The following is a 17,605-nucleotide window of genomic DNA, read 5'->3' as shown; positions in this document are numbered from 1 at the left end:
TGACATGTGAGGTTAGGAATAAAAAGGCAGTGTAACTGCTGTCTGACTCCTGGGATGCTTGCCCCTGGGACTCAGACCCCATGTTGTGAGGAAGCCCAGGCCACTCGTAGGTGAGCCAGCTCACAGCCCCAGGGAGGCCCTGGCAGCCGTGCTGCATGCAGGAATGAGCAGGCCTCTGGAGGGGTCCATCCCCTAGTGTTTGAGCCACCCAGCTGATACCAAACTCTGCAATTTGCAGATTCCTGAGCAAAACGAATGATGGTAGTGTTTTAAGCTACTGAGTTATGGGGTGATATGTTATGTAACAATAGATAACCAGGCAATATAATATTAAAGAATTTTAAGCATTCATTCAGGTCCTCCAACTTAAAACACCTTAAAATTTTTTGGGATTACCTTTCAGTCTTTGACAGTATACATTCATATTGTATGGTTGTGTGAATAGCACATAGGTCCAATTTTGTATCTATTTTTATCAGCCATTTTTGCATTGTACTAGATAATCTTCATAAAGATTATTAAAACTGAATAGTCCATATACCTGTGCTTTTGGCGGACCTAAGTAAGCGCTGGCTTAACAACTAGTTTCCCACGATTAGTTCCTTTTTCTGTGTAAAAGAACCTTGGTATAATACCTGCCAAGGAGAGGCTATAAAGGGAATATGTGTGGGTCAGTGTCTTTTCCCTTCTGGAAGATTTAACTCAGTGCAGGTCCTATTAATGCTGAGTCACGGAAAATCTTTACATGCAGAGGGCAGCATGTTATTTAAAGTGTTTTAGTTTTCTTAATGTTTGGGCTTCAGATTTACCCTCAAGACAGTGGTCATAGTATTACTTGGAGTAGACTTCCTAAGAGTGAACTTCAAACTGAGTTGAGAATGATTTCAGAAGTCAGAGAGAAGAAAGCCTAGTTATAAAGGACCAAAATGAAAATAAATGGCCTGAGTTTTCTTGCCTGATGTGAAAAGTGCCGGTCAGGCCAGGTTAGAGAACATGGGAGAGTTGTAATCTGATTGATTGATATTGAACTCCAAAGCAGACTTGATTGGTGGAAAGTCTTTGAAACTATGAAGAAACTGAATGGACTGCACAGGTGGTGGGAATGTGGTGGGCTGGGCATGAGTTTTTGAGTCCAGTGGCCCTCAGCTTTAAATCCAGGGCTTTTCCTGCCATCTCCAAAACTTGACCTAAATTGGCAGACTTTGCAGTCTGCTTACTCATCTAGAGAGTGGGAATAGTAATACCTGTATCACATGATTATAAGTGAAAGAGGTAATTTTCATCAGATATGTCCTTCTGACCCTCGTGAGAAGGGTGATTTTAATATAACCTTGAGTAGCTTACAAGACAAAATCAAGAAGATGAGAATGATTGTGACGGAGAAGGGGATTGGAAGTAGTTTTAGGTTTTATCGTTTCAGATTTATCTTTTCATGTGGACTTTGAGTTGGTTAATTAAATGTAGCACTTACTGACTGCCTATTTAAGTACAAGGCACTTTATCAGACTATGCTGGAATGCAAATATGGATAGGTTCTGGCTACTACTCGTCAAGGTATTTATAATCTAGTCAGAACAACAAATAGATGCTTACATAACTGGTTCAAAATGTATTAGTTAAAATAGACAAAGATTCATTTTGACTGCAAGAATTGGGTAGATAACATTTCATGTAAGAGTTGGCATTTGAACTGGATCTTAAAGAGCAAAAATTAGCCCTGGCTGGTGTGGCTCAGTGGATTGAGCACTGGCCTTCAAACTGAAAGGTCCGCTGGTTCATTTCCCAGTCAGGGCACGTGCTGCATTGTGGGCCAGGTCCCCCGTAAGGGGTGCTCTAGAGGCAACCACACATTGATGTTTCTCTCCCCCTCTGTCTCCCTCCCTTCCCATCTCTCTAAAAATAATTAAAATCTTTTTTTTTTTTAAGCATAAATCATTCTAGAAGTGCAGATGAGAAAGTACAGTCTGGTTTAGAGACAGTATGTAGTTCTGTAGAGCAAAAACATTGGGTGGGTACGTGGAGAGAATGAGGTACACTGTAAAGTCAAATATTTCCTTAGGTGTTGAGAAGCCATTAGAGGTTTTGAGCAAGGAAGTGACATGGTCAGACTGGTGGCATCATCTGTTTGGATGGATTGGAGGAAGGAAAGAACAGTCTTTAAAGAGCTGTTGCATTAGTAGTGTGGGCAAGAGAAGCAGCAGTGAACGAAGGCAGTGGCATGATGGAAGAGGCCGCTGCGAAAGACAGCCAGTTCAGAGGGAGATTGATAGGAGTTGTTGACAGGTGGGAGGCCTGAAAGCTTGGATGGCAGGGTGATAGTGATCTGAGCACCACAAGAGGATGGCCAGAGGCGGGGTTCACACTGTGGGTTGGAAGAAGATATGCTGCCTTTAAATCTCAACCTGCTGGATGGTGAGGGCTAGTTGGACTTGGTGTGGAGATGATCAGCCCGTGACTGGAAAAGTGAGGATGGCACTTTTGTAAAGTCAAGATTCCTAGATTTGGCAGTAGCTTCTTAGACATTATAGTTGAAGCAGGGAGAGAAAAAAAGAGAGTTGTTAAAAGATGCAGCTTTTGCCTGGGACATAGAAGGTCATGGTTCATGGGAACTGGGTTTTTTTAAGGGTCCGATTCTTTGGGTATATCTGGTTAGTTGATGGGAAAATGCAATGGAAGCTGACTGAAAAGGTGGTTTCTGCTGAGATTCGTGTTGCTAAGACTGTTAGACCTTAATCATATGATTAGTTCTCTGTCTGGTAGAAGCTGAAAAGGGAACAATTTCATAACCTGATACTGACAGTGTAGTAAATTGCATCTCACAGGGTGAGTGAGAGGAGGTTTATAGGGAAGTGAACTCTGAACCTAGGATTCTCAGTTTTACTCTGGATATCTGAGCACTGTACTTAAAAGGACAGCGCAGAGAAGCCCCCTGTGCAGTTATCAGACGTGACTAACGTGCAGCGCCCCCCCCCCCCCGGCCCCCCTCCGCTTTCACTCAGTCCTCTTCACCTCCTCACGAGGGCGGGGGGTGGGGAGTAATCTAGCCATTCCTTTATAGGCCATTCCCAGCTAACAGCCAGGTTCCTCCAGCCCTGCCCTCTCTTCTCCTACTCTTGTGACTGGACAAATCTTTCCTAAACAAGGAAGCGTTATGTAACGTATCTGAAATTCAAAAAGGTAAAGCTAAAAGGACAAAGCAGGAAGGCAAGGGGATGTTTGTGATAGAGCTTTGTTAGATAAAAAGCTAGGAGACGCAGAATCTCATTTAAGCAGTACCTTTCTGATGAAAACAAAAAACCACAGCCATCTTAAATTTTGCATAGTGAAGCCACCCTCACAGACAAAAAATCTAGCACTCAGGAGGCCTGATGGCATGTATTACCTGTCATATCCTGCTGTTAGTATCAGAATTGTCAGTACAGAGCCAATTCTGATTGTGTCCTGTTTTCTCATTCTGACTACACTTATAATACTAATACTTAATCTTGGCTAAAATGGAAAACCCTGAACTCTGGTTGAGCAACCTGGCTGTATGCCAGGCTTGTTGTGAACTCTAGCCCCTTATTCACCCCTTCCCTGGGTGGAATTCCCAGATGAAATTCACCTTCCTCCGTTTAGGGATTATATTTATATTTTCTTCTAGAGAAGATCATCCATACATGAGCCAAAAGACATCAATGGCTAAATATCTGACATACAGAAAATGGATATATATGAGTTTTCTTGCCTTACACCTTTCTTTGACTGGGTGACTCAGTAAGCCTTCTGGGTTTTTTTAGACTGGAGTTTGAAGAAATTTCCAGATGAGATCAGATTACTGATTAAACTTGTGTCCATCTGTTGACCCTGCTAGACCATGCAAAGCAGTCTTGCTAATACTTCAGGCTCTGCCAGAAAAATCTACACCAAATGCTTTGGGCCATGTAGATTTTGCTGTGTCATGGAATGATAGGGTTCCTTCCCATGTTGCATAATGAAACAAGTTTAAAAAGATACCCTTTAAGATACCTGCTCTATTTCTTTGATCACCAAGGACACAGCTTTCTATTTGGTGATGACATATTCCAGTAGGTAATAAATGAGGTCATGCTTTCACCTCTCATTATTTAATAGTGGGTGAGACCCAGCTTCTGACTCTCTCTTTAATTAAAGGGATTTTAATGAAGGAAGGGCAGCTCTATAGCCTCTCTCTTTTTTCCTTTAAAGGTTTTATATATTTTTAGAGGGAGGGAGAAAAAGAGAGAGAGAAACACTGATTGGTTGCCTCTCACTTGTGCCCCAACTGGGGACTGAACCTACAAGCCAGACATGAGTCCTGACCAGGAATCACACCAGCAGCCTTTCAGTTCACAGGCCGGCACTCAGTCCACTGAGCCACACCAGCCAGGGCTGCAGTTAGGGTTTTATGCAGTTGCCCAAGTTCTGTCACATACATAATTTCATATGATTCTAAGATATCTGGTAATGCAGGAGGTTGACATATTATTTTACTGTGTAGCTAGAAAAGACTGACATTCAGAGTGTTGGAATAAGTTACTTAAGGGACATAGGTGTCAAATTTGGGATTTGAACCTAGATTTTTTCTAAATCTCTAAATAGTGTTCTTTTTTCCTAACACTTTAAAAACAAAACAAAAAAACACTGAGCCACTCAGGCCTTTCTATATCAACTAGGGTTCTGTTAAAAAGTTAGTCAGAGGTAATTGGTCAGCTCAGACATATTATTTAAATCCTTCGTCTACTAAAAATTGTCTCTTTCTTGGACTAACTTGGGAGGTAGGCAGCATTGGGTGGCAGGTAGTAGCTTAAGGGATGCTTGATTTCACTGTTTGTGAATAGCTAGTATTTAGTAGTAAAGGAGGAGCGTGTGAGGTCCACATAATGTCAGCTAGGTAGTTCCTTAGGGAACCGGAGACAGGGAGAGTTAGGCAGTGAGAGGCCCCTTAGTTTCCAGCTGTTCACTGTAAGCAACCTAACTCTTGGTCTTAGTTATCAAGGAGGGGGACTACTCTAGAAGGAGAGAGCTTCGAGTTCCCTTGTAGAATGGGTGCTTTCTTGGCTGCAGTCTGATCTCAGGCGACAGGGCTTGAGCTTTCACAGGATGGAAATGGAGGTGTTTGTTCATTCTTAACTGTTACTGTTTCCCCCCTGCAGTGGGCGACCTTGAGAATGGAGAGAGGAGCCAAAGAGAAGAACCACCAACTCTACAAACCTTATACCAATGGTAAGACTGGGTCATGATCCTCATCTTAACAGGCTCATTTGAAATATTTTTCTGAATGCTTTTAATTCCACAGAGACTCTTCACTATATAAAAGCTGAGCTGTGTACTCTGAGTATGTTTAACATGTTTTCTTCCAGATTGACAGGATGTTCTCTTTTGCAGGAATTATTGCAAAAGATCCCACTTCACTAGAAGAAGAGATCAAAGAAATTCGTAGAAGCGGCAGCAGCAAGGCTCTGGATAATACTCCAGAGTTTGAGCTCTCTGACATTTTCTACTTTTGCCGGAAAGGAATGGAAACCATTATGGATGATGAGGTGACAAAGAGATTCTCAGCAGAGGAGTTGGAGTCCTGGAACCTGCTGAGTAGAACCAATTACAACTTCCACTACATCAGCCTCCGGCTCACTGTCTTATGGGGCTTAGGAGTGCTGATTCGGTATTGCTTCCTCCTGCCGCTCAGGTGAGGGCAGGGCCCAAGGGGGACAAAGGACTGGAGCTGTTGCTGCCTACACCCCTTGCATCATACACTTACCTGTGTCTCCCTGCCTTGGTTTCCCATTTTAAGAGGGACAGTATGGTTCTTCCATCAGCCAGTCCCTCTGACCCTTGGAAGGGAACACTGGTGATTGTCTTTTAGAGGCCCTGGGTTCTCTGTATATCAGACAGGAAGAGTTAGGTTTCTGAAGACAAACTGCTTGTCTAGATGGACTAAACACAGGGACAGGAGACATGTCCTTTCTCGCCACTCCTCCCTGGGCAGAGGTGACTCTCTCCTACTGCAGTACAGAAGCAGTATTGAGCCCTCATTCTTGCTGTACTGTTTGCTTTCTCAGTATGCCTTGTCAGATGCTAGTACCTTCCGGCTCTCCTTCCTATTGCTTCACAGAGAAGCTGTGCTTCTGCCAGGGCTTAAAGCCAAGGGGCAGGATAGGACAGGAGGTGCCTGAGGGCAGAACAGCCAGCCAGTGTTAGGCTTTTCCATCCTTTTGGCTACTTCATGCCTGAGGAGACAGGGTGACCTGAGACCCAGATCCATAGTAGCTGTTGGAATCAAAATGATCTCTGGTTCTGACAGGCCTGCTTGCATTTCTAGCTGGAACTCCCATCTAGGTCCTACGTGATCAGGTCTTGGGGGTGGTTTCATGATGCCCACTTCTCTTTTCGCACAGTGAATTCTATACATAGTGCAAGGATTTGTTTGCTGTGTTTTAATTTGTCTTCTCATTACAGGATAGCTCTCGCTTTCACGGGGATCAGCCTTCTGGTGGTGGGCACGACCATGGTGGGGTACTTGCCAAACGGGAGGTGAGTCGAGTGGGAGTGCCCCTGTCTGCAGGGCTCTGCAGTCGTGGCTCCGGCATTGGAAGGCCAGGCTGCTGCTCTGGGCGCAGCCAAACCGCAGACTCTTAGGTGGCTAAAATAACCCGGTGGTAACAGTGACATCAGCACTAAAGTCTTCTATTTTTACTGATCTTGACCTATGATTGTTCTTTTTGGCCTCCAACCCTCACACCCTTGCCATTTTAAAGACAAAAGGGAGAAACCACAAAACACTATAGAGTCCAAGGCTAGCAAATTTTACAGCATGTTGTTTAGTCTTGAGCATTCTGCCGTGTTGATAAATTGGTAAGAGGATAGGAAATGTAGGTAGGCCTTCTTTGTTTTGTTCTTTGAAGGAGAAATTTGCTCCCTTTGGGAAATTCTGGAGCAGGCCAACATCTCTTCTGCCTGGGCTAGTTAGGAGGTTGGTCTCTGGCCTTTGCCTTGCTTCTAGGTGTAGACTAGAAGGGAAAGGAATCTAGTAGACTCACCAGTGCAGGAAATTCTAGAGCTATGAGTTTTAAACCCATTTACTTATGTGAAGTTAAGCAGTTCTCATCATTGCTTTGTTTCCTCATGTGGGCACAAAGATGCTAATAAATTCCAGGGTTTTACCATATATATTTATATGGTAATATTTATAAAAATATTTTGCAATCATAAAGGACTGTAGGCTATGATTTTTAAATTGTTGGATTCAGGAACTTTTCCTGTCTTTCTCCATGTAAAATAAAACCAAAAATCGTTGTCCTGTTGTTGCAGGTTTAAGGAGTTCATGAGTAAACATGTTCACTTAATGTGTTACCGGATCTGCGTGCGAGCGCTGACAGCCATCATTACCTACCACGACAGGTGAGGCAACTTGGTACGATACAGAGGGAAGTGGCGCTGGCAGAACACAACCCGACTGCAGCTGGCCAGCAGGGCTCTTCTGAGCTTTCAGTTAGAGGCAGTGAAGCTGAGACGAGGGGATGAGTTCAGACGAATTGTTTCCCATGAACTTTTGTTGTTTTGCATACGTCCTATACAGGAAAAACAGGCCTAGAAATGGTGGCATCTGTGTGGCCAATCATACCTCTCCTATTGACGTCATCATTTTGGCCAGTGATGGCTATTATGCCATGGTAAGACTTCTTTCTGTTGCTTTCTTGGGGCAAGACTTCTCACTTTTAGAGACTAGTCGGGGCTGGGAGGCTTCCGGACCCTTTGCTGAGCTCTTTGTTAAGGGTATGAACAGGTAAACATGTTTTTATGTCTGGTCCCCAGCCTAGATTTTTGCCTTTGTTTCTGTTGCTTTTGAGATCTCCATGGGACTTTAATAGCAAATATTCTGAGCAGAGTAACTGGAAGTGTGGTTGGAGATTAGACTTCGGATGTTTAGTCGGCATGGAAAGGGGTGAAGATAAGGATTTGAAAGGACTGGTTCATGGGCATTGGCGAATCTGCTGAGGGGGGGAACATTTTTACACATGGTATTGTTCCGTTTCATTATCTCATTTTAGAGTTTTCAGCTGTGTTTTTAATTACATCTCTCTGATATCACCAATTAAAAAGGTAAATTTAAGATTCAGGGTTTCTTAGTAGTGAGAAAGCTGTGGTTAGCAATGGAGTGAGAGAAGTAGGAGCGCTTATCTTGTGGGACCTGGGCCTTTCTCCCCAGAGTGGGGCATTTGTGTGAGGGTGGCTTCACTACCAGTTACTCCCTTGTCTGAGTTCAGGTGGGTCAAGCACACGGGGGACTCATGGGTGTGATTCAGAGAGCCATGGTGAAGGCCTGCCCTCACGTCTGGTTTGAGCGCTCTGAGGTGAAAGATCGCCACCTGGTGGCTAAAAGGTAAACCGACAAAATGCTATTGTTCTATATGATGAGTTACAGAAAAAGCATGCATTTTAGAGGTTGTTATCCCGCCACAGTGAAATTATAGTGTCTTCAACACTGAGCCTATACTACTTTCATCATCATCATATTTTTTCTAAAACATGGAATATGAAAAGTATAGAAACACTGTTATTTACCAAGTTAGTAGTGTTTCTAAACCTTTCTTATTTCTTGTACCCATTATAACAAACAACATGTGGACTTTTAATGCTATTTGAAATCTCAAAATCAATGTATATCAAAAATAAAAACAAACTTAAGGTAGTGTAACAAAGTGCTGCTCTCTTTTCAAGCTTGAAAAAAGGATAAATCGTGCAAGTAACGGTACAAGAATTGCAGTATAATGGAAAGGAATCCAGATCCAGCTAAAACCATCTTCTATAAGGACAGATGAACCTGCCATCAGCCCCTTTGCTGCATCTCTCAGGGACAGAGTATAAAGCCAGGTCTACTGTAGGTCCCACCCAGCAAGGCTATTAGGAAGTTTGGTAGCAAGTGTTTATTAAGGATGCTCTTCGCAAGCCCCTGTGGCAGGTCTGTCCTGAGGATAGTTCCAAGTCTGAGCAATGTCTTCGGTATACAGACATTTACACTTGATTGAGTAACTGTATGAATTAAACAGCGGATTTTCCCTGTCCTTTTAAATTTTGTCTTTGTGAGATTTAGACTTGGGGTTTATAAAAGACAGGTCATATTTGTTCACTTGTTTTTATACAACACCTAGTATCACATCTATGTAGGTTATTTATAAATGCATTTTGGTGCTGATGAACATAAAGCTGTCTGACCCTTTGTTTTATTTTTCTTCTAAAGACTGAGTGAGCACGTGCAGGATAAAAGCAAGCTACCTATCCTCATCTTCCCAGAGGGTAAGAAGGTGTTGATTGCCACAGAGCTTCTGTGGGGAGGCTGTGCCTCAGAACCAGGTTCCTCAGCCTTTCTTGGGGTTGTCTGTTTTCACTGGATGATGTTTGGTCCCTTTAGATTGGTTGTGGGGCTAAAAACTCATAGAAACTTAGACATTGGACTGAGTGCCATAGTGTGAACTTCAACACAGGAATCCCTTTTCTAGTTTGCTGACAGGGTCTTTCAGCTTCTTACAGAGTTCTCACTGAAACCTGTTACGTCTGCTGAGTGTCCTCGGCCTTTTATCTAGGCTGGCATGTGTTAATCAGGAATGTGGTCCTGTGATAAGAGAATAGGAAGCAGATGAATATTTTGCTCATTTCTCTTAAGTGTTCATTCATAAGCTAGTGAGATGACAGATTTACCCTGTTTGAAGAGTCATTAGAATAATTATTATATGTAGTCCTTAAACTCCTAATTTCTGGGGCAAAAGACCAAAAGAAATAGCATTTTATTCTCTCTTGCATTTTAGGAACCTGCATCAATAATACATCAGTGATGATGTTCAAAAAGGGAAGTTTTGAAATTGGAGCCACAGTTTACCCAGTTGCTATCAAGGTACAAGTCCTCCGAGGGTAATTGGTCATGGTGGCTGCTGCCACGAACTGGATGCAGCAAGAGAAGATGGAGGAAGGAGCTGGTGTCACTATCAGTGGGTGGATCCTCTCCAGCAGAGCAGCCGAGGGCTGGGCTGGTGTGGGTCAAGTGCTTAGGAGAATGTGACATTGTTCATAACATGTGAGAAGGAACTGGGAGTATTGTAACGTGAAACAGCCAGATTCCAACCCACAGCTCCCCACCTCCACCAGATTCGGGAAGTGGAGAATGCTTTTTGAGCTTTGTACATTTCTCTGCACTTATTTCCTCTGTCTTCATAAACTTAGCTGGAATGTAAGGTGTTCCACCTGGAGAGGTGGCTTAGGCTGGGAGTGGGTGGCTGCCCAGCTGGGTTTGTGTATTTGGTGGGGAGGCACAGATGTGTCCTTAGTATTGAAGGAAGAAAGAGCTGCACTGATTTGGACTGTCGTCTCATCTGTGTACTGAGGACCCCCTATAAAAGTGAAATGGATCTTACAAGTTTGCCTAGTCTATTCTCCTACCTTTCAGGAAATTGTGCTTCTAACTGTCCAAACTCACCTAAAGAGATTGGTTCAGTTAGCCAGTCAAGTTTCCCTTTTTTTCTCCTTCCTCCGTCTCCCCCTTCACATTTATCTATTTTATAAATTCATAGTATTATTTCCAAAAGTTTGCTTTTACATTATTCTAAAAAGTGCAGGCTGTTGTTCAGTATGTTTAAAGTATTTAGGTTGAAATCAGGGTAAAACAGTGAGTAAATTTGAGCTGTGCTTAGAATTTAGTCTCCATACGTTTGCAAGGGTTTGTTGTCTGCAGAGCATTCTGTAGAAATATTTCTTATTTTCATCTTGCCAACATAGCTGGTGTGGTAGGAGGGTAGGAGTGGGAGATGCTCCTCTTGGTTGAGCAAAGGCTTACCAGTCCCTCCCCTTTCACCAGTGGGGAAAGCACCAGGGCAGGGATGGCCAGTGAATATGCATGCAGGGTTACTGATCCATGGGTCAGGGCCGCTTGAGAGATTTGTGGGGGATGCTGTGATGTTGTGTCTGGGAACCGCAAGAAAGAAAACAGTCTGAGTTGTGTGCTGTGGGTGTAGGGATGGGGAGTGGCGTTTGTGCCACATGCACACCGTCCTGCATTTTAATGTACTGAGAGTCCACTGCTTCCCCATATGTATTTATTAAAAACAAACTTAAGGCCCTCCTTGCTCACTCCGCAGCATTGGCTCTTGGGTCTTAGCCACATCAGCAGCACCTGGGCGGATTGTGCAAGTGCAGGTGACGGGGCTTGCGTTTCCAGGCCACTCCTGGGTGGGCTGATGCTGCTGGTCAGGAGCCACACTGTGCGAACCCTTCCTGGAGCAGAGGCTTCACTAGTTTTGGAACCTAGGCTCTTGGGCAGTTTTGACTCCTCTCCAAAGGAAAAGACATGCAAATTTTATGTATAATTTCATTCCATTCACAAATTAAAGCTCACATAAGATTAAGAACTGCTCCACAGATACTTTTCTAGTTTTTAGGAAGATTTTGGTAACCAAACTTGGATAACGTCAGCAATTTCATGACTCTTTTTACTACATTTCCACCAGAATTGTCGTTACCTGATTTTGAGTAATTGATGTTCTGAGCTTTCTGCCTTGTTTTTTTCACTGTAGGGATCTGCCCAGCATGGGGTACAGAATTAGCCCTCAACTAGGGACCCTCACTCTCTTACACGTACCACATTTTTTAATCTATATAGTGCTTTACAAAATAGAGCAATACTTTCTTCAATTCGTATACTTAGCTTCTGTTTAAAACTCATTCTTCTCCCTTATTTCCTTTTAATATTATAATGTGAACTCCTTAAGCCTTCTATAGTTATATCTAAATTTCTTAGTTTCTGTAATTAATCTACATGTCTTCATTTCAGTAGTGAGTTTCTCAACTACACATAAATATCCTGGTCCTACTCTGAGAATTACAGAATTCAGGCTTGAAAGGCCAAATAGATGATATAGGTCAGACCTACCCACCGCCTCGAGTGGGAGGGTCCTCCCCACCCGCCTCCCGCCTGTGATCCTCTGCAGCCCTTCCGAGCTGGGGCCTTGTCCCCGCTGGTGCAGTCTGCGCCCATGGCACAAGTCTCGAAAATCCATCTCTTGGTTTTATCACTCTCTGGTCCTAGCTAGATCTTTGCTTTATAACTACACAAAGTCAGTCCAGTGGCTTGTAATGACAGCCTTTCAAAGATTTGATAACAGTCCCATGACGCTTTGTCCAGGGCCTTCCCCACCATGCTTACCTGCCACTTAAATTATTCTTCTGTTTGGTGAGAATGAGGTTCACAGCTTTGGCCACATTTCCCACAAAATGCCATTGAAGTACAGCCCTTCCCTCCATTAGAGTCTTCAGCAAACAAAAGGATCTGATAAGCCTGCTTCGTGGCCGGAAGTGCAGCACCATGTGGTGAAGACTGTGCTGTCTACTGTGTGTCCACTCAGTAAAGAGCACTGTGTTTAATCAAAGCAAAGCCTCCTGCTTAAACAGGTCATTAGCTTTGTTAGAAGCATAATTACAGAAGCATATTATCAGCTTTCTGATCATTTTTGGTCTGAGGCACTAGAAATGGTATTTAAAGGTTGGTAGTTATGTAGGAAAAATGTCTTTATTTGGAGGAGGTACATGTATTTATGACTTAATAGCATGAAGTAAGTAAGGTTTATAAGAGGGGCAGGGGGTAGATGAAGCAAGTATAGTGAAATGTTGCTAATTATTGAATCTGGGGAATAGGTGTATGGGAGTATATTAGCCTATTCTCTGTTTCTGGATATGCTTGAAAACTTAAGTAATAGGATATATGTACCGATAAGTGAGCAAGAGGGAGGGCACGTGCTTGCAGAAGGCTCTCCTCCCCAAGGATGTGTGGCAGTATTTTGGTTCGGTCAGGGGACGTTAATGTTTCTGGAGGCCAGAGCTGCCGGGGTGTAGCATTACTTCAGAAGTGTGCGTGGAGGGAGGTCTGGAGACATCTTTGTATTCCTGGCACTGCCCCAGGGGATGCATTCATTGCTAGAAGTGCTGACTCCTTACCATCAGCTTTCCGCTGTTTTTCAGTATGACCCTCAATTCGGTGATGCCTTCTTCAACAGCAGCAAATACGGGATGGTGACATACCTGCTGAGAATGATGACCAGCTGGGCCATTGTCTGCAGTGTCTGGTACCTGCCTCCCATGACCAGAGAAGTAGGTACCCCAGCACACAGAGCTCTTCTTCCCTTAGTTCTCTTTGACCAGGAGCCTGGGTTAAGTGGTCTTGTTCACTTTTTTACAGACAGATGAAGATGCCGTCCAGTTTGCGAACAGGGTGAAATCTGCCATTGCCAGACAAGGAGGACTCGTGGACCTACTGTGGTGAGTCAGAGCCAGATCTTGTCAGCGGAGTCTAGGAGAACATGAATTTCTGAAGGAAATGCTAAATTGTTGACCCCAATTACAAAGATTCCTCCTCTCCCTGGTGTAGAGAATGCAGCTCACCAGCCCTGGAGAGTGAGCAGTTTGGCTGCTTTCTCCCAGTTCCAACTCAGAAGTGCCCGCTGTTAACTTGATCTCAGGGAACCTGGAGCCCAGGATGCTGGAGCTAAACCTCTCTGGGTTTTGTACCAGTCTGCCGGGGCATCCAAGCCGTCCTTGACTCTTCAGGGAGAGGGGCCCTGATGCTGATCTGGAAGCCTCATAGGAGTACTGGGCTCTCTGATCACATATATTTGGCAAAATTGAATCATCTTTAGAAAGACCATAGTTTCTTATTTTTGCATTTAGAGTGTCACCGACTAGAGCAGGAATGGGCAAACTTTCTCTGTAGAGTTAGTGGATATTCTAGACATTGTGGACCATGTGGCATCTGTTGCAGCTGCTTAACTTTGCCTTTATAGCATAAAAGCAAATAATAGAGGCAACACATAAACAAATGAGTGTGTGTGTTCCAGGAAAACTTCATTTACAAAAATAGGGGTCAGATGGATTTGGCCCACGGTCGTAGTTTGCAGACCCTGACGCTTGAGTGAGAGAGTTGGACACCAGCTACAGGAGAGGGGTGGGAGTGAACGCCGGACCAGGGAAGCTGTTCCAGCATCTTAGGCTCCCTCGAGTTTAAGCACAAAGGTCGGCTCTGGAGGACGTTGGACTGACGTGGGCATTGTGGGGAGAGTGTGGAAGTTCACCTTTTAAACTGCCCTGTGGCTTCCAAGGTAATAGCATGGCCCTCAGTCACACTGACACTATGCTACTGGTGCTCTGTGGGGCGATCTCATTCCATCCTCAAGTTAGTCCATGAAACATGGTAATTGTTACTCCCATTTTTCAGATGACAGACTGAAACTCAGAGAGGTTAGGTAACTGCTTTTCAAAGTAACAGGATAAACACTGGGGCCAGATTTTGAACTCAGGTCTGATGTTAGTTCAGGCTCCCGTCATTCCATACTCACGAGTTCAGACACGAGTATGGAAGTGGAGTGTTTATCCCCTGCCCCACATTCCCTCTCCCTGAGGCCTCGTGAAGACCGGGTGGCTACTTTGAAAGGGTGCCCTTGCTGTGGATTTACAAGGGCATAGCACATGTCAGGTCTTCCAGGATAGTCTGCCCAGCAACTGGGCTTCATCAGGTCCCTTTCCACTGCTACCACCTCTGTAACTCAAAAGGGGAGGCGGGTAAAGGACGGAAAGTGGGTGTGGACTTTCATTACTCATTGAAGATGATGATAATTCTAGGATGGAAGCAAAGAGTTGGGGTGATAGGTGGGTGGGAGCAAATCCAAGTGTAGAGGATTTATTTGGGGACATGGAGGGAAGTGCTGGGATTCACACGTAAGAACATGCGTTTCCCTTGTGTTTATTGTTTGCATGAATTTGGAAAATCCTTCAGTCTGAACTCTACAGATGTTCTTTCACAAATCCATTTTATAGATTATTATAAATCTCAATATTTCTTGAAGCTTGGTTCACTTTCCATAATGTCAGAATACCTCCTTTATCTTTTGTGAGGGGTAGAAAGAATTTTAAACTCCTTGGTAGGTGTAAGCAATTACAGAGGACCTTGAACATGAGCAGTGAATTCTGACTCAGGGCAGGAGTGAGAGTTTTAAGGTAGGAAGGGTGGGTTCCGGGGGTCCAGGACCCCCGAACTCATCCTGATGGGGGAGCCACGGAGGACCTCTGTTTCTGGCATGTTTTTCCTGGGTTCGAGCTGCAGGGAGCATCTGGCTATGACAATGGGGGACGGGCAGCTTTCTTCACTCTTAATGCAGCCTTCCTCTCCCAGGGACGGTGGCCTGAAGAGGGAGAAGGTGAAGGATGCGTTCAAGGAGGAGCAGCAGAAGCTGTACAGCAAGATGATTGTCGGGAACCATGAGGACAGGAGCCGGTCCTGAGCCCGTGCCTCTCACTGCTGGAGCCACCGTGCCGAATCCTGACACGGGGGCCAGTGGGGGTCCTTGCCGCTGCCCACCACTGCTGCACTCTTTCCAGGCTCCAGCCTTCGGGCTGCTGTGGATCCCAGGACGTCAGCTTCCTCAGAGCCACCCCGGATCCCTGGGCTTGCCGTCTGACGTGAGCGCTGCGGGGTGTTGCTGCCCAGGACAAGATGACTTCTTGTTTCTTTTACAATAAGTCCATTGGAGGAATGCCATTAAAGTCAACTCTCCGCCTGCGCACAGAAGGGGCTGAGTGGTTGGGAAGAATTGGTTATGGTCCCATGCTCCGGCCAGTAGGACGTTGGTCTGTTACAGATGCCCACGTGCCAGGGACTTGGCTGGGGGAGGCCACCTGCTGGCAAGGAGCAGCACTGCAAGGCAGTGTGGCCTGCCAGCCTGAACACCGCCCCAGCCTTGGACTTGTCCCGCAGAGGCTTTCAGCAGAATGAAGCTCCCAATTCTCATGCAGTCACCAAGGGGGAGGGAAAGAGGCAAGACGGACCAGTGACTAGTGCTTGGTGGGAACCAAGAGTCATTCCACATTCCAACTCCAGTGTTCACCTCAGACTCCCATGTGACTTGCTCTTTGTTAACACGTGCCTCAGTTTCCCCATCTGTAACCTGGATCAGGACGGGGAAGGGTGGTGATACCTACCTCACAGGGTTGTTGTGGGGATTGAAGTGCTACTCCTAGGGAAGGACAGTGGAGCTCAGTGTTCCAAGTACAGGCCCCTGAGTTGCGGCAGGACAAGGTCTGAGCTCTGAGCTGCTGCCCAGGGCTTGGGAGTGGTTTTGTGAGTAAATAAAATTGTCTTTGATGGTGAATGAATAGAGAGATTTTTCCCTTCACTCTTTCTCCCCTAGATGTTGCCCTAAGCAACCTGTTTCTTATCAAAGTTACCAACAGTAACCTTGGGGCTAGAGGGTATCTGTCTGACTTCCGTTATGAGAAATAGTATTGTTCAGGGAAGGTGAAGTACTCGTATCAAATGTGTGCTCGCCTCTCCCTCTGGGTAATTTAGAATCCCTGGCATGGACGAAGATGTGGATTTCCACACAGACGGCTGCCGGGGATGAGCGGTGTGTGATGGGGGCACTGTTGGTTCAGGTGGAGGGGAGGGTGCCAGATGGCAGGGGCCGTCTGAAGACAGCAGGGACCCCCGAGGGAACGCAGGGCAAGGCAGGAGCTGAGGCCCTGAAGGGTGAGTGAGGCGGCCGGATTGGCAATGAGTGGTGCCCTGGGGGCCTCCACACAGCCAGAGGGAAACTGCGGACCTCGTGGCCTCCTGTGCCCACCTGCAGTCACTGAGGGCAGGTCTGAAGCCAAGCCGTTCGCAGCTTCTTGCTTCTAGGGTCCACCAGCTTCAAATCCCTCCGAAGAGAGTTGCCTCATTTCTACCATTTATCCACCTCTCTTCCCCTCCCCCGCCCCCCTTCTGCATGGCACAGTCGGCACACCTTGCAGGATTTTGTGCCAGCCATGGTAAGTGTCACCTCTCTGAGCCACGCTCCAGACTGCGATCTCGGGGCTGGGAACGAAGCCCGGCTCCGGAGGCCCCACGTGGGCCGCGCTTCCCCCTGCCTGACCTCGGCGTGCCTCCTGCCCCGGCGGCCTCTGTGCGGCCTCGCCTGCCCGGGTAGCTTCCGTTTTCTCTGACCTGCCAACCAGTGAGAAATTTTCCTCTCAAAAACACTATTAAGACAAAGAACAGCCTCTCAAGAACTGTTTTACAGAGTAGTCAAGAGTAAGCAGGGATTATCAGGCTTTATAAGAAGTATTTACAGTGTTTTAAAGCTGTCTGGGATGATCTTTAAAAATTGATTTTGAAGGCCAAGGTTCCTTTTTAAACTCCCTTTTTAAAAAAAGCCACCTACTGATTAGTACATGGTTTACATAGGTATTTAACATTTTTATGTCTCACTTTTCAACAAAGCTTTCTGCTGATGACATCACAGAGTGTTACAACAACCTGGTGTAGAGTCACTGCTCTGTAAAGAAATACTGTGGAGACAAAGCAGTGATTGTTTTCCTCTGTTACTAAGGGGAGGGCATATGAATGACAGCCCACCCTCTGAAAAAAATTCTCTAAAATTTTAATTTAGTACTTGGGGCAAGCACGCAGACTCATCCAACTGCGCCCTCATCTTAATGGGGACCCTGCCAACCAGAATACTTGGTTTGGGATAACTGAGTTGGTCTTGTGCGGTACAACGTCATGGCCCTTGGGGATAACACCAGAGAAGCGTGT

General features: G+C 45.4%; 1 protein-coding gene across 4 annotated transcripts in view; it reads left to right on the top strand.

Annotated features, from left to right (window-relative positions):
* The window catches only part of GPAT4 (glycerol-3-phosphate acyltransferase 4), a 40,953-nt gene extending 24,530 nt beyond the window's left edge, over positions 1–16,423 (top strand). For all 4 annotated transcript variants that reach the window (XM_054565973.1, XM_054565971.1, XM_054565972.1 and 1 more), the window contains exons 3-13: positions 5,154–5,223; positions 5,386–5,686; positions 6,457–6,531; positions 7,309–7,398; positions 7,577–7,670; positions 8,265–8,380; positions 9,239–9,294; positions 9,804–9,889; positions 13,003–13,131; positions 13,220–13,299; positions 15,206–16,423. In XM_054565973.1, the coding sequence (XP_054421948.1) occupies positions 5,154–5,223; positions 5,386–5,686; positions 6,457–6,531; positions 7,309–7,398; positions 7,577–7,670; positions 8,265–8,380; positions 9,239–9,294; positions 9,804–9,889; positions 13,003–13,131; positions 13,220–13,299; positions 15,206–15,314 (1,206 nt within the window). In that variant the 3' untranslated portion in view covers positions 15,315–16,423. The remainder of the gene's footprint in view (positions 1–5,153; positions 5,224–5,385; positions 5,687–6,456; positions 6,532–7,308; positions 7,399–7,576; positions 7,671–8,264; positions 8,381–9,238; positions 9,295–9,803; positions 9,890–13,002; positions 13,132–13,219; positions 13,300–15,205) is intronic.
* Positions 16,424–17,605: the final 1,182 nt, after the last annotated feature.

Source organism: Pteronotus mesoamericanus, unplaced genomic scaffold, assembly GCF_021234165.1.
Source record: "Pteronotus mesoamericanus isolate MK-2021 breed Mesoamerican mustached bat unplaced genomic scaffold, CSHL_Meso_final contig_169, whole genome shotgun sequence".
Lineage (NCBI taxonomy): Eukaryota > Metazoa > Chordata > Mammalia > Chiroptera > Mormoopidae > Pteronotus > Pteronotus mesoamericanus.
Note: the sequence above shows the minus strand (reverse complement) of the source record. Positions and strands in the feature narration are given on the sequence as shown.